At 38.3% G+C, this 25,885-nt stretch overlaps 3 protein-coding genes and 1 pseudogene across 4 annotated transcripts; 2 read left to right on the top strand and 2 right to left on the bottom strand.

Moving 5' to 3' along the window:
- Positions 1-2,837: 2,837 nt before the first annotated feature.
- Positions 2,838-5,436, bottom strand: LOC145474115 (uncharacterized; annotated as a pseudogene).
- Positions 5,437-7,459: 2,023 nt separating this feature from the next.
- LOC145479828 (astacin-like metalloprotease toxin 3) lies at positions 7,460-12,736 on the top strand. 2 transcript variants are annotated; one of them, XM_081458287.1, is made up of 9 exons: positions 7,460-7,673; positions 8,176-8,349; positions 8,871-8,997; positions 9,211-9,302; positions 9,400-9,483; positions 9,853-9,995; positions 10,649-10,757; positions 11,405-11,514; positions 12,419-12,736. In XM_081458287.1, exons 1-8 carry the CDS (start codon positions 7,607-7,609, stop codon positions 11,512-11,514), a joined length of 906 nt encoding a protein of 301 aa, XP_081314413.1. In that variant the 5' UTR covers positions 7,460-7,606; the 3' UTR covers positions 12,419-12,736. The 2 variants fall into 2 exon arrangements, with proteins under 2 accessions (XP_081314413.1, XP_081314414.1); XM_081458288.1 differs by having other exon boundaries at positions 11,405-12,736.
- A 6-nt stretch (positions 12,737-12,742) lies between these two features.
- LOC145479829 (uncharacterized) lies at positions 12,743-16,081 on the bottom strand. Its single transcript, XM_081458289.1, has 2 exons — positions 15,728-16,081; positions 12,743-13,628 (listed from the first exon to the last, which is right to left on the bottom strand). The coding sequence occupies exons 1-2, from the start codon at positions 15,956-15,958 to the stop codon at positions 13,479-13,481; spliced, it is 381 nt and encodes a 126-aa protein (XP_081314415.1). The 5' UTR covers positions 15,959-16,081; the 3' UTR covers positions 12,743-13,478.
- A 50-nt stretch (positions 16,082-16,131) lies between these two features.
- LOC145479827 (TELO2-interacting protein 2-like) lies at positions 16,132-25,323 on the top strand. Its single transcript, XM_081458286.1, has 15 exons — positions 16,132-16,245; positions 17,066-17,234; positions 17,524-17,657; positions 18,272-18,383; positions 19,250-19,503; positions 19,847-19,915; positions 20,560-20,613; positions 20,739-20,786; positions 21,358-21,477; positions 22,062-22,136; positions 22,568-22,633; positions 22,953-23,065; positions 23,615-23,703; positions 24,086-24,159; positions 24,508-25,323. The coding sequence occupies exons 1-15, from the start codon at positions 16,150-16,152 to the stop codon at positions 24,631-24,633; spliced, it is 1,599 nt and encodes a 532-aa protein (XP_081314412.1). The 5' UTR covers positions 16,132-16,149; the 3' UTR covers positions 24,634-25,323.
- The last annotated feature ends 562 nt before the right edge of the window (positions 25,324-25,885 follow it).

Below are 25,885 nucleotides of genomic sequence, written 5' to 3'. Positions count from 1 at the left end.
GTTCCCTCTGCAAAATAGACCAGGGATTCAGTAAAGTGTCTTCACAACGTAATTTAATTTTCCGTGATATTCAAAACAGTCCTTTTCGTTACCGACAGCTGCATGTTATTTCTTTCTTGTTTTTCAACTTTCAGACAATATGCTAAAACGTTTGAATGCTGGAAGCAAATTGGCCCATCGTTATTCAGTGACCCTGCTGTCTTTTCATAAAACAATTCATTGTTATTTTGTAGAATCTTGCAACCTGGTGGATTGTTTGCGAAAATAGCATTAAAATTAGCAAATACAAGTCAAGGACAATTTAATTACTTTATTGTTAAAGAGATTTAAGGCTTCCGCTATGGAAAACAGTGTCCTGACTTGACAAAAGACAAGGCACTGGAGTATTTCAGTTGCGTAAGGACTATTTGCATTTTGTAATTAATGTAAGGATAATAAAATCTGTGTCTTAACTCGTCCTTCCCTATTCCACTTGCGGTATTTCATGTTAAACCAAACACAAAACAAACTTTACCGTCATATATAATTTCTTACAAACAAGTATCACCGCAGTTGACGTTTCAAAGGTCTTTTTACAACAAAAAAGAACGGCGAAGGTTGTTTATAAATCAATTCGCGAAGAAGAGGTAAACAATTGAAACCTTCCCATGAGGTTTGGTTGCTTTGGAAAAAACGTGAAAGGATCCATACTTAGCGCTATTGTTCAAGGTGATAAAGCCAGAAGGGATCCGAAGAGCTCTTACACTCTCTACTTTGATGTTGTGTTGGCTGTGCTTATGACCAAAATTCCGTGTTGCTTTGTACTCAAGCAGGTTTTCGAGGTCGGCTATCCAAGTGATAAACTGATGGGATTTCGTGCGTGGTGTTCAGTTCAGCAAAACTGGAATCAAAAGACCATAATTTTGTCATTGTGAAGTTGGTTGCTATCCGAACTAGAACTGACAACAAGCTTGTACGGAGAAGATGGCGGGATGAGTTCACAAGCATTGTTTAACTGGACACTTCGTAACGGTGCGATGAAGTCAAAATATAGCCGAACCTCAACTTATTTTCGGAACAGAGACAAACCGGATTTTAACAAATCAAAAGTTTACTTCGCGGACAATTTGACAACTGTACACGAAGTTGATAATTACAGTATTTACAAGAAGGCGAACTTTCGCTTCAAACTGCCAGAAATTGACGTGCATAAATACAGACCACTTGTTTGCAGAGATCCTAACGCCAAACCTTCGGCAAGGAAAAAGTACACTGACATGTTTGTAAGTGACACCGTGAAACTTCCTCTTATCAAGTTAAAAACTACGAAAAATGATGCCAAGAAAGCTACTCCAAAGAACAGAGAACTAACAGAGCCTAGTGAGCCACAATTTCCGAAAGCAAGTAGGAAAGCTTCAGACAAGTTTCAAGTCGGTAAAACACTACATTTCAGATATAGCGACTTTATGCTGAGAAAGATGGATGGAAGTGCATCTTCAAAAGACAAAATATTCTTTGTAAAGTAATTATCCACTTATCGACCACGATGTACAAGTAGTAACTCAGTTCGGTACCTCAGTATCGGCAAAGAGTTCAAACCGAACAGACTGTAGCTTAACTCGCACCTGTGGAGATCACAGTAAAAAGGCTAGAAGCTGTGTAATATAAACAGCTAAATTTTATTTGAATTTTTAATATCTCTGGGTTTGCTCTAATAATAAATTTGACAGTTTGTGTTCAAAAAGCGTGCAAAAGCAACCAGGTAGCAACCTGTTCAAATTATCATTAAGCTCTGTTTGGGATTTTATTACATCTGTGAAAAAGACGCATCTAAACAGCCAAGAATTCGTCATTTACGATGAAACGTTTCTGATTGCTGCCAAATTTACACCTGGTCATCATTCCCAGGGGACTGAAAAACGTGTGAACTGCCATTTCGCAGCGACCCGACCAAGGTTCCTGTAGGAGGTGGGGGGGGGGGGGGGGTGTAGTTTGCGTGCATGCGTTCCCTCCTTCTTTTCCCCTTTTTCACACGGAAATGTGACGTTTGCAGATGGGCGTTGTTCCAGTACACTGATGATTGCTTTTTTAATTTCACATAAATCACGGTTGATTAATAGCCGTTATCAAGGTTCGCTTTTTCTACTTTTTCAATTTTCATTTCAAGAACATATGATGCAAATCGTGCTGATTTAAGTTAGCCAATGAGAAAAGCGGACAACGAAATATCTGTAAGGCGATCCATGATCTTAAATTTGTCAGAACAAATGCAGTCCTAGATCCACTTCTAACAAGAGACTATGATCTAGCCTCTTGCTTCTAATGATGAATGTTTCTGATTCACGGAATAAAATTGCTCTAAAATTGCTGTGCTAGTCTGGAAATCAATCCCTTCTTCAGTTAAGAAACTAAGCACATCTAAATTAAGGGCGAGAGGAATGCTCCCCTTGAAATCTTAGTGCTCTTCAAATTGGTACCGTTTTTTCACAATTCGTCGTGCGCGAGATATTTAAGGTCGTAATTAATGTTTCTATAATGTGTCTAGTGACTGAATCGAGTGAGTCTTGTGCTGGGTCAGTAGAGCTAGATCCCTTCCATTCCAAGTTACTACTAACTGAAGGCTTATTTCTCAAATGTTGTGTCCTTGAACATTTTCTTCTCACCTTCTCTCCCACTTGTTGTTATCCGTTTCCTTCACATGACTTTGAAACTTTCTTCGCTTCATATAATTTCCAGCTTTTCTCCATTCAGTATTTTCGCCAACTAAATGAAATTACTGAAATGCAAGGGTCCTGAGCTGGTAGATTGTTAATGGATAAAATCAATCTATCGTTCCTTTTTGCGACTGCAGAATATTCTCACTTTGTTTGGTTTACATCGATCTGAACTTCACGTATTTGTCCGGTTTTAGTCGTTTCACCATCCCTCTTCTTTAACTCGACCCCTTTAACTTTTCGTTTTTCTTCGCGGTTTCTGCGGCTGCGAGGCTTCTCTTTGAAGTCGCTTGATCCGAAAGGATCTTTGAGGAACTGTTTGAAAGCAGAACGAAACCTGTTGGTTCGTAGATAATAGATGAGCGGGTTGACAGCACTTGAGATGTACAGGCAGTACCATGCACTGAACCCAAACCAAATGCTCCGCCTGGTTTTCACTCTGCAGACCCGTCACGGCATACACGATGGAAGGGACATAGCATAGAAAGTACGTTGCTATGGTAATAGCTATAGTTGTGATAGCTTTGATATCACACTTCAGGCGAGCCTCAGCTTGAAGAGGAGGTAGATTCATCTCTGCTCTCTAAGAAAAAAAAACGAAAAGAGAGATTCTCGTTCCTCACAAAAAGGTGTGTGGCATGCAAAGTCCCATTTCTAAGCCCAAATTTGATCGAGATCCCATTTCCCAACCTATTGTTTTGCCCAAATACCAAGCCCATTCCCATTTTTTTCTGTTTCCCAGTCCCAGTGATCCAAATCCCATTTCCCAGGCAGAAAAATAGTTAGAGTTCCATTTTACTCCTGTGAAACTCTTGAAACTTTAGGCTTTGCAATGACTAAACTGTGCTTATTATTTCTTAATTACGCACTAGTCCATGATTTATACTGTTGAACATTACTGTATATAAGAGGCGATGTTTAATTCCTAAACATTTCAAAGGAACGTTTTTAGCATCAATATCGATGTTGTGACTTTTACAAATGCACTTCAGAAATGGTCATGTGGCGATCTTTGCCCACACTCTGCACGCTGTGTAGAATGACAGATATCCAATATAATTCTCACTGCACATCGCTCTCGCCGGTTTATACTGAGGCCTGGATCATTGTTTATGTCGGTGTCGTTTGATTTTTTTTCCTCAAGAAGCTTTTTCCATGTTATGATTATACCGCGCCTTTTCAGTGGTTGTACAAGCCCCTGGCATCTACCCAAGGCTAAGCTAAGTGAGCTTAATACGTTTGCTATAATCCTACTGAGTCCTATTGAGAAGAAGGAAAAACTGCCGAGAAAACACTGCTGGGTGAAGAACTCAATCGGGTCTTTACCATTTTGCAAATTTTCATGTGCCTCCAGTTTAGAATTAGAAAGTTACGTATGACATCTTGGTTTAGTACAAAACCTGTCATGTTCACTTCATCAATCGACTTACATGTAAAACAGGCATTTATAAGGTGACATGGAAGTAAATTCAAATTACGTTTACTATTATCACTTAGATACCCACGAGGAATGCTGTTAAAATTCTATTATAAACTAAGATGCTTAGTAGAAAATAACCGACTTTCTTTTCGCTTATTAACGAATTCGTAACCAGACTGTCGTAAGCCATAAAATAATGGCTTAGATAGACAAAATAACAATTATTCCCACAGCCGGAAGCAAGGCCGGCAACAAAAATGGATTACAAACTCGCAATTCCATTTTTGCTCCGAAACAAAAATATAAGATGCAACTTTCCATATTTTGAAAGCTGCATCTTTTCTTTCTTAGAATCTGATTTGAGTTGTTATAAGGCCCAAAGGCCATTATACATTGACACCATAGTGCTTTTTTCGAAACAACCCTCCTCTGAAGTCAGACGGATGCTTACACGCTGGTGACTAATTTCAAAATGTATTAGATAGCATTTTGACTGAATGTATAATGATGGCCCTTCCTATACCAGCGCCGAAATTCACGTTACTATCGAAAACATTGTGCTTTTTTTAGTTTATGATGTACCACAATTATGGTGTGGCTTTTGAGAATCATGTTTACCTTCTTTTTCTTCTTCCTCATTTTATGGCACGAGCTGTTAGGAAACCCAAACTCCGCAACAAACAATAAATAATGCCACTAACGCTGCAGCAAAATTCTTTCCTTGTTGAAAGATCTCCTCTCTGTATTCATTAACGTGAGAATCATCAAGATTGATATCGAGTAACGGGATGGCAAACAAGAATAACATCAACAAATTGACAAGCCAGATGATACAAACGCAAACTAAGGCTTTCTTCTTCGTCTTCCATGTAAAGTACTTGAGATCAAACGAAATGGCCAGGTACACATTTGCTACCATAGCTAGAACCGAAGTTAGGTTCAAAGTTATGAAGGCTCGGTTAATGAAGGTTGTAATCAGTGCTAAAGTTTTTCCTCTGAACCAGCTGACCTCTGAGATGGACATCATATGGAACGGCAAGTTCGTGGCAGCGTTGAGTAGATCTACCGCAGCCAGGTTACCGACCAAAATTTTCGGAACCGTTCGGAACGATATAACCGCGCAAGAACTCCCAGAATGAAACCATTACCGAACACAGAACACGCTGTTAGAACGCAAGTTAATAAGTTCATGATAACCTTGGTAAAAAGGGGTTTTGTTCGATACATTTTGAGATTGTACCACGAGAGTCAAACTGAACGGAATCATTTGAAATCTGAATATCAATATATCATTCGGCGATGGCGCCTCCAGCTGGTGTGCATTAGTGAAAGTGGAAGCTTTCTTCATAATAAATTCATCATATGCCGATCTTCAACTTCTCACAGGTTAATGAACTATTTCCTGTACTTTTGCGTGTAGACTCGACAGCTCAAAGGCACAACACTCTCATTACTTTGGAAAGCTAAGACGTCAAGGTATTCTTCGCTCTCTTCATTACTTGCGCCACGGTACTTCATGAGAAGTTATACCGCTCTCATTTGTCCAGTTACCACAGTTCACCGTGGAATCCACAGAGAATCTAGAAGGCTATAAATAACTCGCTGAAATCGCTTCAAATCAGCAGACACCGAATCGATCGTAAAAACTTCCCATACAAAGTCTTGTAATTTTGCCATGATGATATAGGCAATATCCTCATTAGAGAGGCTATTGATGACGCTATCTCCCGCATTTTCTCGGTTGTTTGTGCAACCAGTCAGTTTGTCTGTATAATAAAAAGAGAATTACTCAGTGGCTATAAGATATGAATTTTATTTTCTCGTGTTGAAAACAACAATTTACCCCCTTGCTGCGCTCGTTCGTAAAATACTGTTTTTACCACTCCAAAATAAAATTCATCTTCGCCCCACCGTGTAATATCCTCTATTTACATGTATGTACCCGTCTACACCTTCCGTTTAAATGCAAATTTTGTCGTAGAAAACAGCATGGACTATTGACCAAGAGTGTTCGGTCAAGATGGTTGGATGTTGGTGTTATAATATTTTTGTTTTGTTTTGCGTGTGTATATATAGATAGAGACGTGGTATAAACAGTATCTTGTGGGAAAACAGAAGGTAACCCTGAGCGGACAAGATGGCGCTATCTTGCCCACTCGGGTAGCCAATCTCAGCACAAGATTTGCCTCATCTTACAAGCTCGCGAAACCAGCCATATAATAAGTGACGTCATCTCTGACTTAGAGCTTCTCAGCGTAATTCAGTTACTTGCATTTGGAAAATGAGGTTCTTTCAGTGCTTTCGGACACATTTCCCGTAGTTGAAACGACGGCCTTATTTAAAACCTTATTAAACATGTTAAACGTTAATACGTAGATATCTGCTAATTATCCATTTCATCTTTCCTCTTTTTGTAATGATCTTTGCAACCAATTCAAGAGTATGGAACCTCGGTTATGCACGTATCTTTAGTGGAATAAAACTAAAAAATACATATTTTCTGCTTTCAGGTTTGATAGGAAAAAAGAACCGGAAAAGGCGTTTGGCTTCTAATAATGAAGGTCAATAAGAGTCGACATTGCATGAAGAAATCCCTCGCACGCACAGTAGCTTCAGTCGGATTCAGGGAGCTTGCTGGTACGAAAAGTACACGGAATTAAATGCCGAGACATATTACAAAATAAACCTTTTTCTACCTTGCAATAAAAATCCTGTTTGCCAGCCATTACATTGATTGGAACAATCTTACCAAAAAGGATATACACGGGAATTTTGTCCAAAGGACAATTTTAATCAAGTTGAAAAATACTTTAACATAACTTCGTCTCATTCAGATGCACGAGGTTTATTTTCACATGTTTTGTTGAATTGAATTTTTCGTTGAATTTCTGTTTTGTTTGCTATCTTTGTTTAGAAAAGATTCAACAGTTTAATGAGTATGAAACCCTATATAGATAACAATAAAAAAGCAAACTAAGCTTTTAGGATTTCATATATACCGGTGACGGTTGCAATGTTTGATGAGATATTTCCTATGCTAACAATGTTAGTTCATCCGTCACTCTGCAAACTCAAAGTGTTATTACAACAGCAGAAACCACAGAAGAAATAACTCCTAAAAACATGTATGTTTAGACAAGGCAAACAACATATAAACTGTTTAGATGAGGCGAGTTCATAATTAATATTTCAAACCTTAATATAAAATGTAAAATTGTGTCTTATGTCTTACCTAGAGACTATTATGTATTGAAAAGACTCACACACATATTTTATTTCAAAAGTTGTTCCATCTGAGATATAATTTAATTTTGCCAAAGAATTCGGATAGATTGGAATATTGAAATACTGCAGAAAGCTGTGTTTTCACATTCTTCAGCTGTGGAAACAAAAAGCGGCATAAAAGTTGTATTCTAAAGTTAACCATCAATGTTATTCCTTTTCTGCGGAAACTGCAATACAGTGTGAGGCAAAATATAAAGCCTTTAGCAGAATGCAATTAGTTCTGGTACTTGTGTTCCTCGCGGCTCCTTGTCTGTCACGTAAACCCAGTCCTGAAGGTGAGAATAAACAAGTTGTAATAAATTTCTTCTGCGCCTGAAATACGCTTCCTAAGTTTTAAAACGTTTTTGCGGAATTTTTCGATGATATTTTTTTGGTAGTTTTCTATTACAAACGAGAGCTAAAGCCCGAAGGTTAAGATCCTTAGTTGCTCGGCTTGTAACTTTTTTTTCAGTTTGTTGCGATTCAAATTGTAGGAAACACACGCCAACCCCAAATACAAGCTGAACTCCCCCAAAACTAAATGAGTATCCCACCCACCCACCCACAGGCACAAATGCCAAATACCTTTCTCTGTCAGGAAAAAGACAGGAAGCCGCCCAAATCCCTCGGAAATGATAACCTTCCATGCATTAATAACCTTTCCTTAATAACATTTCCCACAAAGATATAGTAAATATTTATGTTGCACATGCAAGACTTTTCTGAGTAAACCTTATGAAAGAGGGAAATATCGTACTGAAACCTTAATAGTAAGCAACACTTACAATTCCTCAAAAGAGAACCTTGGAGCCAACAACCCAAACTTATATGAAGGTGACATGTTACTGACGCCAAAACAGAGAGCTGCAGCGGAGGCAGGCCAGGACGTGGATCAAGTCGTCAGCCGGGGTTCAGCTAGAAGGGGTCGGTGGCGTGACGGAGTGTTTGTTTATTCTATCACCAACAGCTTGAGTGAGTATCGTCAGTAGAAGCTAGTCTTTTTGACAACGCACATTGGCTTGATATCAGCTCAGAAAGATGATACTGAACCTTTTCAGCACAGAAAACGTGCAGTAGCAGCTGCGGCAAAGGCCAGATAAAGGTCGGTAAAGGCCCGATGAATAGGTCCGCATAATGACCCTCAACAGTCCATAACTACCACAGAGTCAAAAACTGTATGGGCATGGTTGTTTCACTCCAGTAATCCTTATTAATGTTCCTCTTGACAAACCTAAGTTCAGTTTGTTACTGAACGTGATCTAAACTCAACCATGACTGGTCTCCTCTAAACAGCCTGTTCATCACACCCATTCCTTAGAGTGGACGAAACAACTCACTGCTTCTATAACTGTTGTCCTTTATCCTTGTAATATTTGCCGTTACTCATATCCTGCTGGTAACTGTATCATTTACAACATTATTGAAATTAGACAAAGGACTTTTGTTTATTAAATTAACACAAAAGTTTAAAGTTTAAACGCGTTCTATTTCAGGACGATATTCCCGCGCCATGGACGCGATACGTAAAGGGATCAACATGTGGGCCTCAACAACATGCATCAAGTTCAGAGAAAGAAGACAGAATGAGAGAAGTTACGCTTATTTCCAAATGGGGCAAGGGTAAGCAAAAAGTGCATACTGCCTTCTGAGTACTTAACTAAGACAAAGTTATTTTCCGGTGTTAGAATTAGCGTAAAGATATCTTTTACTCTGCAGTTCACTTGCCCTACTGCTTTTTGTCATCTTTGCTAATTGTGGGCTACCAAGGACCATGATCTATATCGTATAATGACCTTCTATTTTGTTTCTACACATATTTATAAATCTTTGCAGGTGTTCTTCATGGATTGGACAAACTGGAAATCCTCAGAACATAAATTTGGCCGGTGGTTGTTGGACTCCAGGGATTGTAGCACATGAGATTGGTAAGGTATAAAGTTCATATGTAACGCTTATAGTGAGGGAAAAGATACTTTGAACTTATGTTACTTTTCAAAAGCTACATCTTGTTTATTTTGGTAGGTCACGCTCTCGGGTTGTACCATGAGCAGTCAAGACCAGACAGGGATGATTATGTCGTCATTTACAGACAGAACGTTATACCCAGTAAGACAGTCACACCTCCTTCTAGCATTCACTTAACTTTGAACCTGTCTATTGTTATCGTTATTCCTTTCTCTCTTACAGGACAAAGCCGGCTTCAACTCTCCTACCAGGTCCCTCTTTGATCCTAATATCCCTGTTATGATTTTATTTCGATGTGGAAAAAATGAAATTCGCAAACATGAGTTAATTAATAGTAATTTCATCTGCCACAGCTTATAACTTCAACTTTTTTTGTTAAACGTTGCTAAGTAAGAAGTGTTGGCTCTAATCTTAAGAAAATTGGGATTTTTTGGCGATACGCATTATACTCTTTAAATATCGAATGAACTCAGTTACTTTTGCTGAAGTTTTCATTTTTTTTTATTTCAGATCAATTGTTCAACTTCAATAAATATCCCAGGTCAACAATTGACTCGCTGGGTACACCATATGACTATGACAGCATCATGCACTATGCGCCCAAAGAATTCAGCCGCAACAACAGATATACAATCCAGCCAAGAAGGCAAGGGGTATGGGCACTAACCTCTGGCTCATGTTAATCGTGTTTATGATCAATTGGAGGACAGACGCATTGATGACTTCATTGACATATTTTGTGGTTTCTTTATTATATAAAACAAATAGATTCCATGTTGCCGTGTGTCTGTTCAGTAACAGAAAACAGAAGACGTCAAAATGTGGTAAGAACATCAATGACACACTCGGCTATCGCCTCGTGTGCCACGTTTCTGTGATCTGTTACTGAACAGACGTACGGCAACATGGAATCTATTTGTTAAATTGATGTAATAAGTCGAATTATTCTAGTATTTTATTGGCACGTATTTTATTATCAATTGGAGGACAGATGCATAGATAACGTCATTAACATTTTTTGGTTTCTTTATGATATTTTTTGGTTTCTTTATTGTAATTTTTGGCTTCTTTATATTTATGATCAATTACTCAACAGACGTTCGGCAACATGGATCAATTTGATTGATTGGCACTGGCTACAGCCACATAAAAAGAACAACAATCATCTGCATTTACTTTTTTACCAACTATTTCAACTTTATGTCATAATGATTCTGTGGTAATACCTCTTACTAACTGGTATTCACATCTACTGTTTGATGATTTGAATCTTTGTGAAACTGATTTTTTTTCCCTCCTCAATCAGGTCAGAATCGGTAACCGAAGCTATTTGAGTAAAATAGATATTAAACAAGTAAATATGATGTACAGATGTAATGGAGGAGGGGGCGGGAATCCGGCCCCACCCCCACCAGGTAAGAAAATCAAGACAGACACTAATATAGCCAGTTGTCAGTGATATGGAAGCTTCCACAATCTCTTTGAATGACAGTCCGTCTGCAGAAGTAGTTGTTTTGATTGTTTATACCTGGAATTATTCCCTTCATTTAAACTCTATTATATTTCAGATAACGCCATAGCAACAAAAGACTTGAAGAGTTTTAAAACAAAAACACTGATTCCGCAAGTCCTTGTCTTTTAGGACGTCTACAGTGGAAATTCTTTTCCAGTCTTGAAAGAGGCTAAAACACTGTAAAAAACCAAACGCCATTTATAGGAAGTCATTCTTTCATTCCTTCTTATTAGCAATTTTTTTTTAAATTCTTATTTTGTAATTCTTATTTATTGTTTATTTATACACGACCCCACAAGCTGCAAGCTTAATTACTTATCGTGTTTAAATAAAGGTTACTTACTTACTTACTTACCCCTTTAAATCGCTTACTAAGGAGGTACTCGCATTCGTAGAGAAAAGACATAGGTTCTTCTTAAATGTTGCGCTCGTCAGAAGTTCGGGTTCAGGGAAAATGCGTACTGAAACACAGGGTTGTTTTCTCTTCTCTGAGTGCACCCGGCGTATTTTGTCTTATATCTAGGAAAACGTGTTGATCATGTTTTTCAGGAAACTGCGAGGATACTGGCCGTTACTGCGATTACCATGTTCCTAAAGGCCATTGCAAGACAATGGAAATTGTCAGAGAAAAATGCAGGAAAAGCTGTCGACTTTGCTAGGTAGAATTTGGCTTCCAGTCACTGCTGATTAAGGAACTTTTAAGCAAATATTAGCTGCTTGGGTGAACCCAATGACTGCCAAACCTAACAGTGCCCGGGTTGAAGGAGCGCAGTCCTTGAATCACTAGTTATTTACATGATAGAATATGCTTTTTTTATAATCTGCTGATAATTAGGAAAACGTTTTGCAAAGCAGGCCTGGATGGGAAGAATGGAATGGGTTGAGCCCTTTAGGCCAGGAAGAAACGCAATCGGCCCTTCCCGCCATTGACACGTTTTGTGAAATATTTTCACTTTCCCTGAATCACAGCAAAAACGTTTGCAACGTACAAAAGCCACTAAAACGCAAAAAAAAAAAAAAAACTGCACCAGATCGCGGAAAAATAGCAAAGTTCGCAAAAAGAAATAAGACCCGAGAAGCCCGAGCTACTGGGCTGTTCTGGGATCTTGTGAAAGAGAATTCGAAGTTAAAGTGGTGGGATGGGATTTGTAAACAAAGGTGCCAAATGTTTCACCCTCTAATGGCGCCTGAGGCATGCTCTCACGTAAACTGAAAAGGTAGATTGAAAAATGAGGCACTCTGATCGGTTACCTATCCCCCTTATGACTCTAATAGCTTTGGGAGACATCAGACGCTTTCGCAGCAGCACGAGGGATAGAAAAACGTCAAAAACCAAACAAATAGCAATCAGAAGACACGAATTGCGTTATCTGTTTTTCCGTTATGACGGCTCGTTATTTTAACTAAACGCTAAGCGTTTGTCCACAACACAGTGAGTTTAAGATAAATGAGAAGTGTAGCTATCTTTCCGATTGTATGGCGCCACTCCCACGAGCTCGTTCGTTTTTGTTCACTAGCAATTCACTCAAATCCTAACGTTAATTTTCTTTTGTTTGTTTTCAGTTTGTGAAAACGATTCCCGAAACATTGCTCAAGCGTGCATCTTAAAAATAAAAGTCAACATAGAAAAATGAAAAGTATTGTATTGTCTTTATCTTCCATTTCCAGTTTTTTGATTTCTCAAAGTTGTACCGGCCTCTAGGTTGTGCGGAGAAGAAATCATACAGTCCTGTATGGTTCTATTCCACCCCAATCTCTTTTAATCTGACCACTGTGTGTTTTCCGGCCTTGACGTTTCACTCTATAGCAAAACTTGGACAATAAATCTCCCCCCGTCAAATTCAGTAAAGTTATGGGACATTTTTGATCTGGTATAGGTATGAATTTTTTTAGCATGCTAGTTTTTGGCTCACTGATCATGAACGTACGTGAAATTATTTTTCAGCAGTGATTTCGTGCATGAATTTTTTTGGTACAAGTATACATGCAGGATACTTAATTGTCAAAATCACCCCCTTCACCCTGAATAAGTCAAATGGGCCACCTTTACTGTTGAACAATGAAAGGGCAATTACACCAATTTGGCACAACACCGAAACAACAGATCACGACATTTACCCAAGCTACACTGAAATTCCAGAAAGAAACGTGAGTAGGTATTAGAACACCTTCCCGCAAGTTTTACATTCCAGACAAATCAACAATTCTCCAACGAAGGCAGCAGAAGGTTGTTTTAATGAGGTTTTTATAAGATCAACTCTATTATTTTAGGCCAGTTTCAAAACAGTTTTTTTAAAAGATAATCTATTTATCTTCTTGATCCATTTCAATTTCAGCGGTTGATGAATTCAATTATTGTACAAACTAGCGAGATTTATTCTTGTTTGTGCATTAGTTGCATTTAAATGTTAATCTTCCTATAGAGGGAAAATTGTACTTCAAAACCCTGTCACATTTTGTTTTTATTAAGCCCATTTAAAGTATGTTTCCTTAACAGCATGAAAGTACAAATGAACCAAAACTGTACATAATTTTTTCAGATCTTTTGTCAGCTTTGCGCTCTGCTTCAGTGTCTTTTGAAGAGTTTTAGCATTTCCGGATGCATATCAATTGTAATCCAGCTTTATTTGATTTGCTCTTTGATGAAGTCTTTTGCATTAGAAGCTCCTTTTGCTCCCAGTTCCCAAGCAGTCTGTGGTGCTTGTTCTAATCCACTGAACACCCTCTGTACTCCACTGTTCCAGGAATTTCTTATTTTTGTTTGAGTTGGCATCTGTGGAGAGATAAAATAACATGATGTTTTCAAAAATTGATAAGTGTACACCTCCCATCTAAGGGCAAAACAATATTAAAATAAACAAAAACTCATATAAATACCATCTGATAATATATGCCAGTAAAGCTTTAATTCACTCTAAGTTAAAACACAAAAAGAGCTTTAGGTAATTCTGGTGAACAGAAATTACTCAGAATATTTTCATTCAACCTCTTTACTAGGCTCTATTACCAGCCACTGCTTCGAGAAATGAGACCACGCTCCTCACCCCCCCTCCCCCCAAAAAGTCTCTTCTCAGGGAGGCATGTGAACCTGAGAGAGCGGCAGAAATTGAGCCTTCCCCTTTACCTGGAGAATAAAACGGGTCGAGTCTACATACAAGCCAAGTGGCTTATCAAACCACTGCTTATCCCTGGTTTCTGTATTATATAGCGACTTGGAGTATTTCTACTGCCCCCTTGATGGGATGCTAGTACATCACAGAGTTACCCCCATCATTAATTCGCCAGCTCCCACACCTGGGCGGGGAGAGGCACTGTGAAAGTGAAGTGTCTCGCCCAAGAACACAACACAGGGTGTACAGCACAGAACACTCACTACGACATTAATTTTTCACAACTTTCTAATAACATCACAATCAATAAAGGTGTTGTGATAAAATAGTTATTAAATGGGTTAGGCCTTGCTAGACTGGATTTTGCTGTGACATAAGCACAAGCATAAGCATAATGGAGTGAGAATGTTTTTTTAAAAATAATACTAGTGAGCAGCACTTCAGCAACAGATCTTGTCAACTTGCTTTATTTTCTCCGACCGGTTTCGTCTGATCATACAGACTTCATCAGGGAGTTTGAACAAGATACATAAAGGAACTTATTTTATACCTATTCTTTAGAGTACAAATCACGTTCCGACTAGGGTGTGAACAGCAAAAAACACCTACAAAAATGCGTGCAGGATATGACTAAAATCCTGCGAATGTGCAATGTTTAATTTTGGGGCTCACGGATTTAACGTTAAATCCGTGAGCCCCAAAATTATACATTGCACATTCGCAGGATTTTAGTCATATCCTGCACGCAATTTTGTAGGTGTTTTTTGCGGTTCACACCCTAGTCGGAACGTGATTTGTACTCTAAAGAATAGGTATAAAATAAGTTCCTTTATGTATCTTGTTCAAACTCCCTGATGAAGTCTGTATGATCAGACGAAACCGGTCGGAGAAAATAAAGCAAGTTGACAAGATCTGTTGCTGAAGTGCTGCTCACTAGTATTATTTTAAAAAAAATTACTCAGAATATTTTCATTCAACCTCTTTACTAGGCTCTATTACCAGCCACTGCTTCGAGAAATGAGACCACGCTCCTCACCCCCCCTCCCCCCAAAAAGTCTCTTCTCAGGGAGGCATGTGAACCTGAGAGAGCGGCAGAAATTGAGCCTTCCCCTTTACCTGGAGAATAAAACGGGTCGAGTCTACATACAAGCCAAGTGGCTTATCAAACCACTGCTTATCCCTGGTTTCTGTATTATATAGCAACTTGGAGTATTTCTACTGCCCCCTTGATGGGATGCTAGTACATCACAGAGTTACCCCCATCATTAATTCGCCAGCTCCCACACCTGAGCGGGGAGAGGCACTGTGAAAGTGAAGTGTCTCGCCCAAGAACACAACACAGGGTGTACAGCACAGAACACTCACTACGACATTAATTTTTCACAACTTTCTAATAACATCACAATCAATAAAGGTGTTGTGATAAAATAGTTATTAAATGGGTTAGGCCTTGCTAGACTGGATTTTGCTGCGACATAAGCACAAGCATAAGCATAATGGAGTGAGAATGCCTACAGCACCAGCATAAGCATGTAGGCATGCACAGAATGGATAATTGTCTTATTTTCGGTTCCATACTTCCTTGACGCTGTCAAACAAGATGGTGTACTTTTGCTTATACTTATACTTACAGTAGCATGTTCTCACTTGACATAAGTTCTGAGTTACCTCCTGGAATTTTGTTTGAAAAATGGAAGGGATGTTAAGCTTATATGTTAATCACTACTAGCTAGTACGGGGGAAAATCGCCAATAACACTTACCTCTGGTAGATTGACGGGAATATTCTCACGAGTTTTACTGTTCAGGAACGAAATGTGTTTGATAGCGTTATCTTGTGAGCTTAGCACTTCTGATAAACCATACAACGCAAAACCTCCGATGGTCAACTTGCCTGCGACTTTCACCAGCGTTACCGCCATGTTTTTCGGAATGCAATATTTTGACGGAGGGGAGAGGTGTTGAATGATGAAACACAAATGTGCTATTTGCATTTCATTATAGACCAGAATGCCATTATACTTTCTTGAAAATGATTTAAAAGGTATTCTTTTTAATCCTATCTTACCAAGTAAAAGTTTCGTGGTGAAAATCGGATTTTTGGGACGACTTTCAAATTTAACCCTACTCCTCCCAACACGGGGTAACTCAGCTCCTTAGTGGCCAAGCCTTACAGTATAAAAACATGTCGGACAAAATGACTCAAAACGAGTTTTCTCAAATGTTGAGGACGTTTTTACCTGGAGACAAATTTAGAGAAGTAACAATGCTCCTGAAAAAGGTACGTATCTCAATTTTGTTTTCCGTTTAGTCTCATGTCCCATATAGTTTGTAATATATGCTGTGGTATGCATTTCATGGGTCTCATGATATGCACTTGGGTTGTCAGACAGACAGACAGACAGACAGACGGACAGACAACCTATCTTTAAGCTTCTTAAAGCTTATGGGATTGTACTTAAGAAATTAACTTGAATGAAATTAAAACATCTTACAAAGTGTACACATGATAAATAAGTACAGTTCATCTAAAATTCTATTAACATGAGGTTTTACAAACTGAAAGTGGATAAATTAACTAATTCTGCTATTAAACTATGTATACATCTCTCTTGTCTAGTCACCCCATATCCGCCTTTTTTGTGCCCTTATTGCGCCTTGTTTACTGTTGTGTGGAGACCATTCCTTTAAATATTTCCACACCCTGCTCCCTGTTGACGAGTCACTCAACATGGCCAGTTGCCAACTCCCCTCAGTCCCCAATGCAGCATACTTCTCCAAAGATGTTTTTCCAGTCTGAACATAAAACAGTTTTCATCAACATCAAAAATAAATCCACAGAATTCAGAGGCAATGATCATTCAACAATGACAACACTGTAAATGTCTTACATAAATTCCAGCTTGTTTAGTTTATATGTAAAAGCCAACCAGAGTACTTGATACACATTCTAGGAAATCTCCCAGGCTGGTCAACACAATCGCTAGTACACTGTAAATTTGGTTCACTTCTTGTAAAAAAACATGTTTTTAGGTGGATACTGTACATTTATAGGATTGGACTCTTGTGGCACATGTAAATTTGTCTTATATCATTACCAGGGTAATCTGGAGCTGCTTTTGGATAAGACATACAGGGAATGGTTGAACAGGCAAAGTTATATGATGTCAAATGTTGGCCAAGATAATGATTCTCATGTCAAGGAGAAAATTGCTGCAATTATTGAGAAGTTAGTTCAGTGCGTGGAACCAACCATCTCAGGTGAAGGGGGTAAGTTAGTAAATAGCTTTTAATTTTGATTCAATGTTGTTACATTACAAGCTGTCATTTGAATAATTTAAGTTTTCATTGTGAGTGGTGACTTTATACAGTAGTGGTAAGCCTTTTCTACCAATTGCAAGGGCATTAATCAAAACATTAGCTTTCCAAATGTAATACTTCTGGAGAACAAATTCTTTTACCTTCAGTGCTCCTTAGAGAAGAAATAGTTGATAAATTATTGAATATTTAAAATATATATATATATATTCACCCAACAAATAACTGGTATTATTCTTAGGTTGGGACAGAGAAAAGATGATGAAGTATCAAACACAATCTTCTGCTGTTATGTTGATTTGTCAAGTTTTGTTGTCCACATTATTCTGTGATGATAGTCAAAAGGAAACAGGCAGTGGAGTGACTTTGGATTCAGTAAGAAAATTTTATTTTCCTGGAATGTTTGGTTGTAGTGCCAAACAGTATATTAATATAATGTGTAGTTCTAGAAAATACCCATACCTCTCCCATGGTTTTTTCCAAGAACCCCCCCTCCAGAAATTCCAATTGAGCTTCTTACAGTTCTTTAAATTTTGGTACAGAATCCCCACCCCTAGGAAATTCCAATCTCTTCTGTGAGGTTAGTATGGATATTTTCTGGAACTGCACAATACAAACTCACTAAGAAGAATTCCCCTTGGAAATGTAAATGTTTATTTCATTTAAAACTTATTAAGTTGCTCTCATTTTTTTGTTATTCCTATGAGATTAATACTGATTGTACAATCAGAGTTTTGGCAGCTGTAACTGGCTAGCCTCCTTCAGAAATTAAGAAAATAAAAGTCAGTATAGGAGACTGATTCCCTCGTGAAGTCTTCTTTGTCATAACACTCTCTCCTTAGCTATGACCTTGGTGCTTTCTCAGTTGACATCATTGTGACGTTCCATAGCATGAGAGCAACTTTTAATTTCAAGGATTAGTATTTAGAGATGAAATTTTCAGAAACACACTTTATTTAGCTTGTTTAGAATTCATTGTGGTCCCACAGACTTGTAGGAAGTGTATCATGAAAAAGGTCAGCTGCTGTTTGGTGACGTTATGTGCTGCACACACAACGTCACAGCTGTGGACAAGTACAACATCAAAGACTGCAGCGTATGGTTAGTGCTTGTTTTCTTATTCATATATCTTAACACCTCACCAATCAAGCTAGACTAAATGGACTTGTTTGTCAATTGATAAGTATTCTACATTGTTCCCAAAAGAAACAGTTATTTAATAATTAAATGTAAAAAAAGGTAAAGGTAAAGTCTGCATGTGAACCAAGTGGCCCATCAGGCCGGAGCTTATCCCAGTTTCTGTAGCATGAAGCGACTAGGAGTATTTCTACTTCCCCCTGGATGGGATGCTAGTCCATCGCAGGGTTACCCCCAGCATTAAGTTTGCCGGTACCCATTTATACACCTGGGTGGAGAGAGGCACTTTTTACCTGGGTGGAGGACTAGCAGTCCATCCAGGGGTGAGTCAAAATACTTCTAGTTGCTCCATGCTACAGAAACCGGGACCAGCTCCAGCTGCACGGGCCATTTGGTCTGATGCAGACTTAATCTTTACTTGTACATGACTTGAGTTGTAAATCTACATGATGGCTAACATCTTCTTCATGATTGTGTATTTAAACATACAATTGTTGGTTTGGTTGAAATGTTCATAAATTTTTCTCAAACTTGTTAATAATTCATCAAGTAAAAACAAAGAAAAACTGTGAAGGAGGTTTGGATACCCGGTCTTAATTTGCATAAATTTTGACAATTTTACTGCTCTGTTTACTCCTTAGTTTTTGTTTTGATTGAGAAGATATATCAAACACTCGAGACAGCGTTTCATTGACTATCCAAACATCTCAAATTTCATCAAAAATACTCAACTCTCTTCTAGGTGTTTGGATATCCTGATGAAACACTGTCTCTTGTGTTTGATATATTACGTAACATATCAGCTTAATATACCTATGATCTTGTCTCAGAATTACTGTCACTGATATGCACTCACTGCCAGTGCTCATCAATACCAGAACTGCTCTGTGGATGTGTTGAGGTAGAATCTGGTGTCTTGATGGAAGAAAACAAATTTGAAGACAGCCGGACATTTAACAGAGTGTTTCCTCTAGGATTGTTCAGACATGTACTTGACTATTTAAGACCACAGCTTCTAAAAGATACTTGGAAGAAATCTCCACTTGCTTGTCATGTGTTAGTGTGGTGTACAATGCAAGTTAAGGTAAATTGTATTAATTTAAAAACAAATAAAGAGTTTTCAAAGAAAGCAGATTTTATATGTTCAATAGTGGTTAAATGATCCATTTATATTGTATGTGTAATAAGGCACCTGTCATTTACAGCAATTAACATAATACTTACCTGGAGTTTTTCTCAGTTGAAGTTCTTTAGTCAATTTAATGTACAAATATAACCTCTGGTATCTTACTTGGATTTTTTTTACACTGTATCATGTGTATGTGTGAAAATAAGCAAGGGTTTTTGTTTGGAGAGGGAAGTAAATGGAAAAAAAGTCAAACTTTTTATTTTTTTTTGCCTGTAACTACTGTTTTTGTTGTTGACAGCATCCTTACATTGGAGAACACTTTTTTAAACTGATGTCTCCTTTGCTACTTCTCATAGATGATTATGAGGTACACCGCATTCTTGATGTTCAACTGTAGAACTACTGTATAAAAAAAAAAAGTTATGCTTTTTGTTAGCTTTCTATCTTGTTGCATATATTATTTAAAATTATAGTTATGAGTTACCTGTATTGAACAGTTTTGATCTCTAGCCACTGTTTTACATGTTTGGCACCAATAACCACTTTGATAACAGTGTATAAATATTTGTTATTATTATTATTATTATTATTATTATTATTGTTGTTGTTGCTGTTGTTATTATTATAATTATTATTAATAATAATCTCCTGACCCTCCACATTGCTTGAAGTATTCCTCCAAATCTGAACAGAATTACAATTATTATACTATTGGATGAAACATAGTGCCCATGAAAATTTAAATTCTGAACATTTACTCTTATATTATTGCTAATGTATTGCAGTTACACTGTAGGTGTGCTGTTGCACTTTTGCAATGTGTATCCTAAATAATTTAGATGTTCATGTACCATTAGCCATTGTATGAGGTGCTGTTTGTCAATATATGCTAATATATGTAATGTATGGTAAGCTCTTTGAATTGTTGTGAGTTGTTTAAGACTCACAACAATTAAAAAGCTGACATAAATTTCCTTTTTTTTATTTATTTGTCTTCTTTCCAACAAACAGATGGAGAGCAAAACGTTGGGGTTTAAGTGTTTGAAACACGTTGTTGATAACATGGTATTTTGAATTTTTAAGTAAACTTAATTTGCTTTGACATAGTTCTAAATTCTTTATACTTTAATTAGTAGTGACAATCTTTGAGTACTTTTTTCTGATGTTATTGTAATTGATATTCTTTTTAGAATTCAGCGGAGTTGCAGTGGTATGGAAGAGCTGCTGTTCTTTTTGAGGTAAACTTAATTTAGATATGGCTTGTGGATGTGCAAAAAAATTGAAAGTTCTGAAAAAAGAGTATAGTAATTTATTTATACAGTCGAACCTTCTGTAAGTGACCACCCAAAATGTCAAGCCTAGGTGGTTGCTTACGGGAGGTGGTCGCTTACGAGAGTTTTGAATTTTGCAACTAACATATGCAAAAATGAATTTTTGAATTCAGATAATAACTACATGTATGCACCCTAGCTCCCAGAAACTGTCCAACCAGTGCACAGAGGGTTGTAGTTCTACCTCTGTTGCGAGAACTTGACTTTACGAATAGCTTTTGTTCTCTCTCGAAATCAAGTAATACCTGTGATAATTATGATACCATTGTTTCCTCATTACCTATAGACTGCGAACAGTTTCTCTTTTGCCAGAAAATCCGTGGGGAAGAACGCAAGAAGAACGCAAGATAAGTGAGCAGTCGTAATCGTGGGAGCGTGATCTGCGAAGTCCCTACGCATTTTCTATGAAAAGAGAGACTATTCGCAGTCTACATTGCTTGTAATGAACTGAAGCATTATTTGTAACGCCATTTACCAGGCTGCCCAACGTCACGTGTACACTAGTGACCCGTTCCTGGTCCGTGTTCTTCATCCATGCTTGCTAAGCATCCTGACTGTTGTAGAACCTTCTCCACAGAAATCCACGTTTGGAAGGAAGGTGAAATTCTCCGTTATTTTCTTTGCTCACTTTATTTACAGCCTTGCATTGTTTCAACAATTAAATTTTCGTGTGTGTTTCTACTGAAAAAGCACTAATCGATTTTTTTTTTCGTTGAAAAAGAGATGGTATTGACCCCTTTGACGTGTGATTCCAGGCTTCCCCATGCTAGCATAAGACATTTTTCGTCATTAGAGATGGCTTCCCCTCTTAGCCTTTGGGGCCTTAAGGAAACGATGGCTCTGGAAACTCGCGACTTGATTGGTGTTGTTTCGGACTAAACTGAAAAATCTCCTCGTAAGCCAGTTTGAAATTTCGTAAGGGTCTTTGGGCCCTTTGATAGAGCGGTCTTAGTTGAATATCAACTAGTGATATTTTTGAGATAGATACCAGGGTTCTACTGAACGTCTTAGTCGGAGGATCATTTGTCTTTAGAGCCACCTTCTCCTCGTGTTTGGTACGAGGGACAGCAGGCTCTGGAGATGATCAAAACGTTGTTTGGTTATTGGTTGTGTACAATCTCTGAATGGGAACATTGTTGTGTTTTTCTTTCTCAGCGTAACGTGTTGATTTTTTTTTTGCAGACAACCAAGTGCGACAGCGTGTTTCAGATTATTCTCTCATCCATGGAGTTTGAAAGTAAAATTGCAATGAGAAGGGTCAGTTATGATTGTTTGAAACTTGGCAAATTTTGCTTGCGGCAACTCTAGGATATCTTCCTGGGTGATTGTTGGCAAATATTGAGGCAGGCGCGGTAACGTGAGGGTAACCTGGGAGAGGTTGACTTGATATCTTCAAGTAAGCCCTGTGGTAAAGCAATGCTAACCTGATACTGGGTGATTTTTGTAGGTATCCAAACTTGTACTAAGGGGAAGGGTGTCGGGCAAATCCTGGAATGTTCCAGTGGTGACTTAGTAGGTAAATTTACCAGCCGATTTTGGCGGTAAAACATTACCAAGCGCCATGTCGCTTAATGTAACAGTCCTTGTAAAAGCCAAACGTTCTTTTCACAAAAGCTATATTTTTCTTGCCCTCTTCCAGATCTTAGTCCAAGTGCCATTTTTTTTTACCTTTACCTTCTTTCCTTCAGGCGTATGCAAGCCATCTGAAAGATTTTATTGAGCACATGGGCATCACAATACTTCGTCACTTTAAGGTACACTAGCTATTTGATGTAGGAACCCGCCAACCTTTTTCTCATCGTTGAGGGCCCAGTTTGTTATATTTGGACGAGCCAGCAAGCGATCTTTGATTCTTGTCAACGTGGGCTGTAGCAGAAGGGAGGATGCCGCACTGTGAATCGCGGAGTGTTTGGGTGATGTAGTGTCGCAGTTTTACATTTGAATATGAACGGTTATTATTGGTTATTTCGACAATACATGCACGAGGTTTTTCTGAAAAGAGAAATGCCTGTAGCGAGGGCGAACAGAGAGAGGCTACTGATAAACTTTAGTACATTTTGCGTTATTTTCTAGCGGCTTTTAAGAGTTCTGGTCTCGTTCTTGGAAGTGAGTGATTATCCTGATGAAGAGACGCGACTGAACATCTTGGACTCGTTAAACGCCGCAATGCTACAAGCATGGCCGAGGTACGAACCTTAGTTTCAAGTGTCTCATTTCCTGATGAATTTATAGCTGTATTTTGCCGTCCCTTTTTTGAACTTGCTGTATATTATGAACTTGTTATTGTGACTGGAGTAAAGTCCATCGATGAGCCATAATACACGTTTGCTACTACAACATTTCCTAGCTTCATTGAAATTAGTTTTAAAAGGTTTTTTGTGAAGAGACATTTTTTGCAAATGTTGTATAAAATTTTCGTCGTAGGCCCACGGTTTGTGCAGAATAAATCGTAATCATGACCGCCATATTGGTGTTCTCAAACAATAGGAAATGTTTGTATATTACATTATAAGAAAACATCTCATTGACGTTTCCAAAAGGAGAGAAACGTCACTGTTTTGGAACACCATCTTGGCCGTCCTGACGTCATTTCAAAACGCTTTAAAGTGTCTCCAAGAGGCTGCCCTCCTTTGGATAACCACTGTAATGTTGTCAAGCATGCGTAGTAGGAACTCGGCAGATGATTTACCCGCATGTCACAATATACCCCATCTGACCAATGATTTGTTTTGTAGGATTCCTAATCACAGTTCAACAATCCTCAAGTGTCTTCTAAAGTTGCTTGTTGATGTGACGGACTCTTCTGCTCATCTAACAACTGGAGGTTTGTTCGCTTAATTAGTACAATAGCTGGTAGACTCCCTCAGAAATGTCCTCTTTGAGAATGTAGCCATACATACATGACAGGGCGGTTGTGGTGGAAGAATCTACTATGCATCTAATTTCCGGTGCGCCTGTGAACTTTTGGCGGGAACAGGCTGCGCCGGGGGTCCTCCGTGGATCATGTTGCTACCGGAAAATCTTGTTATGTATTTGGTTATGGTGCAGAGTCTTAGACCCTGAAGTTTTCGTAAGTGTGTGGCAGGCAAGAATGTTGAAGTAGACGGGTGTTGCTCTCTCACCCTTCAGCTTTTGTTTGGCATCTCATATTTACAGGAAGGATTTCAATGTCTAAAGCCGTTTTCGTTCATTTTCATACGTTTCAGCTTATCAGCAGTTGAAAAGTAAAACAGCAGAGTGCTTGCTTACACTGTTGAGGTGTTGTGGCAAAGTCGTTGAGGTATGTCGCGCAAACAACAACGGAGACAACCTTTTTGCTCATATATTAGCAACGTGAAGATAAGTACAGGAGTTACTTTTTAACTTAGAACCCGAATTTCTTTCCTTCCTCTTCTGTGTGTAAGTGAAGTTCATTGTTACGGGTTATGTTGAGAATAATGTTGTCTCACTGAATGTTGGAGTTATCCTGAAGGTCGAAAGTGTTATATGCCATATGTTTATATTCCGGATTTGAGTGCACATTTCTGCTCAAAATACGGCTTTATTTGATTCATAACTTTTCCCATTCTAAATTGTTAAGTTTAGAGCAATGTTCTGAGTCCATCCCTATGTTTTTATTTTTTCGCAGGACCAGTTGAAAGAGTTAAAAGGTGTAGGACACAAAGAAGTTGAAGCCTGCGCGGAGAAAGTACTGAAAGCAAATAACAGAGAAACGGGGGTGCCAGTTTCCCTTCAAGAAAACGAGATCACGTGACAGCTTGTGTGTGGTGAATATCGAAAGATAGCAAACATGCATACTTACGACACCAGTGCGTGTGGCTCTCTGTGACTCACAGGAAGGTTTGTGACCTCTCACGTTACCAGAAGAACCTCTCTGTATTCATTATGGACCTTGCTGTGTGGACCACCTCCCCCTAGATTCAGCAAGGTTTAAGCAATTCATTCGCGTCCAGAATTTAACTCTATAACTTAATTTGTTAGGCCTCTTTTGCCTGAGATGTTTCGCTGGAACGTTTCTTGTAAAAACACTTCGTCCTTATTGCAAGATAAATCCTGTTCTGTTAGATCTAGTTTTGTTTCAAGCAGAACGATTTCCGTTTCAGAGATCTAAGAAACTCCTCTGAAGGAATGGAGATAGCTTAACTTTGCGTCGTTGAGAAGAAGGCGAAAAGTATCAGAATTTGTTGTGTATTGGCCTTGTTCAAAAAAAAGTAACGTAATCGTCGTAACAGGCTCGACGCAACACAACAAAAAAATAATCGGCCACAATAGTGACTTCGTGGATCCGCTTTTATGAAAGTATCTTGGGTTAAAATTGCAACAGATCTTACTTGTAAATTACGTTGTGTCGAATAATTTTATAACTGGTACAATATTTCTGAGCAGCCTTGTAGCTTAGCGGTATGTTTTTATACAGTGAATAAAAATTACTCTTACTGTGTTAGATGTGTGCAATGGCTAATGATACTGAAGCGTTGCAATAGACATTTTGGTACTGTAGCTGCTAAAAGGCTAAAGCTGTATTATTTCAGATGTCTGGTAGGTTTACACGTGTTTTAAGCTTTTCTATTAAGAAAACCTTTCCCTTCTTTTAGTAAAGAAAAGATGTAATTGCTACATTCATGATAGCAATAACGGGAGGACTTCAAGAATCAATCAACATTTCTCCGTATGCTTGTCAATAACTGAGTGCAAAGCGCAAAAACAGTCGGTTGAAATTCTGCGTGCATCCGATCCAAGAAAAATCCCAGGGGATAAGGAAAAAAGTACTTCCATGCATCAATGTACTCTTTAAACTCTTTAAACTTCTTCAATTTCGATCAGCGCATACGTTTGTTTCTGACTTCAGCCAGACTCATTTTCATGTGTTTTAATGTGCATTGTAGAATTGATCTTCAAAAATAGCCTTGGTAAATGCTTCAACGAGATTTGAATCGATCGATAATCTGCGTTCGCGTTACTGATGCAGTGCCCATTTTAAACTCGCAGAAAATAGAAGAAATGAG

Source organism: Orbicella franksi, chromosome 2 (genome assembly GCF_964199315.1).
Source record: "Orbicella franksi chromosome 2, jaOrbFran1.1, whole genome shotgun sequence".
Taxonomy (NCBI): Eukaryota; Metazoa; Cnidaria; class Anthozoa; order Scleractinia; family Merulinidae; genus Orbicella; species Orbicella franksi.
This window is presented reverse-complemented; position numbering and strand designations above follow the sequence as displayed.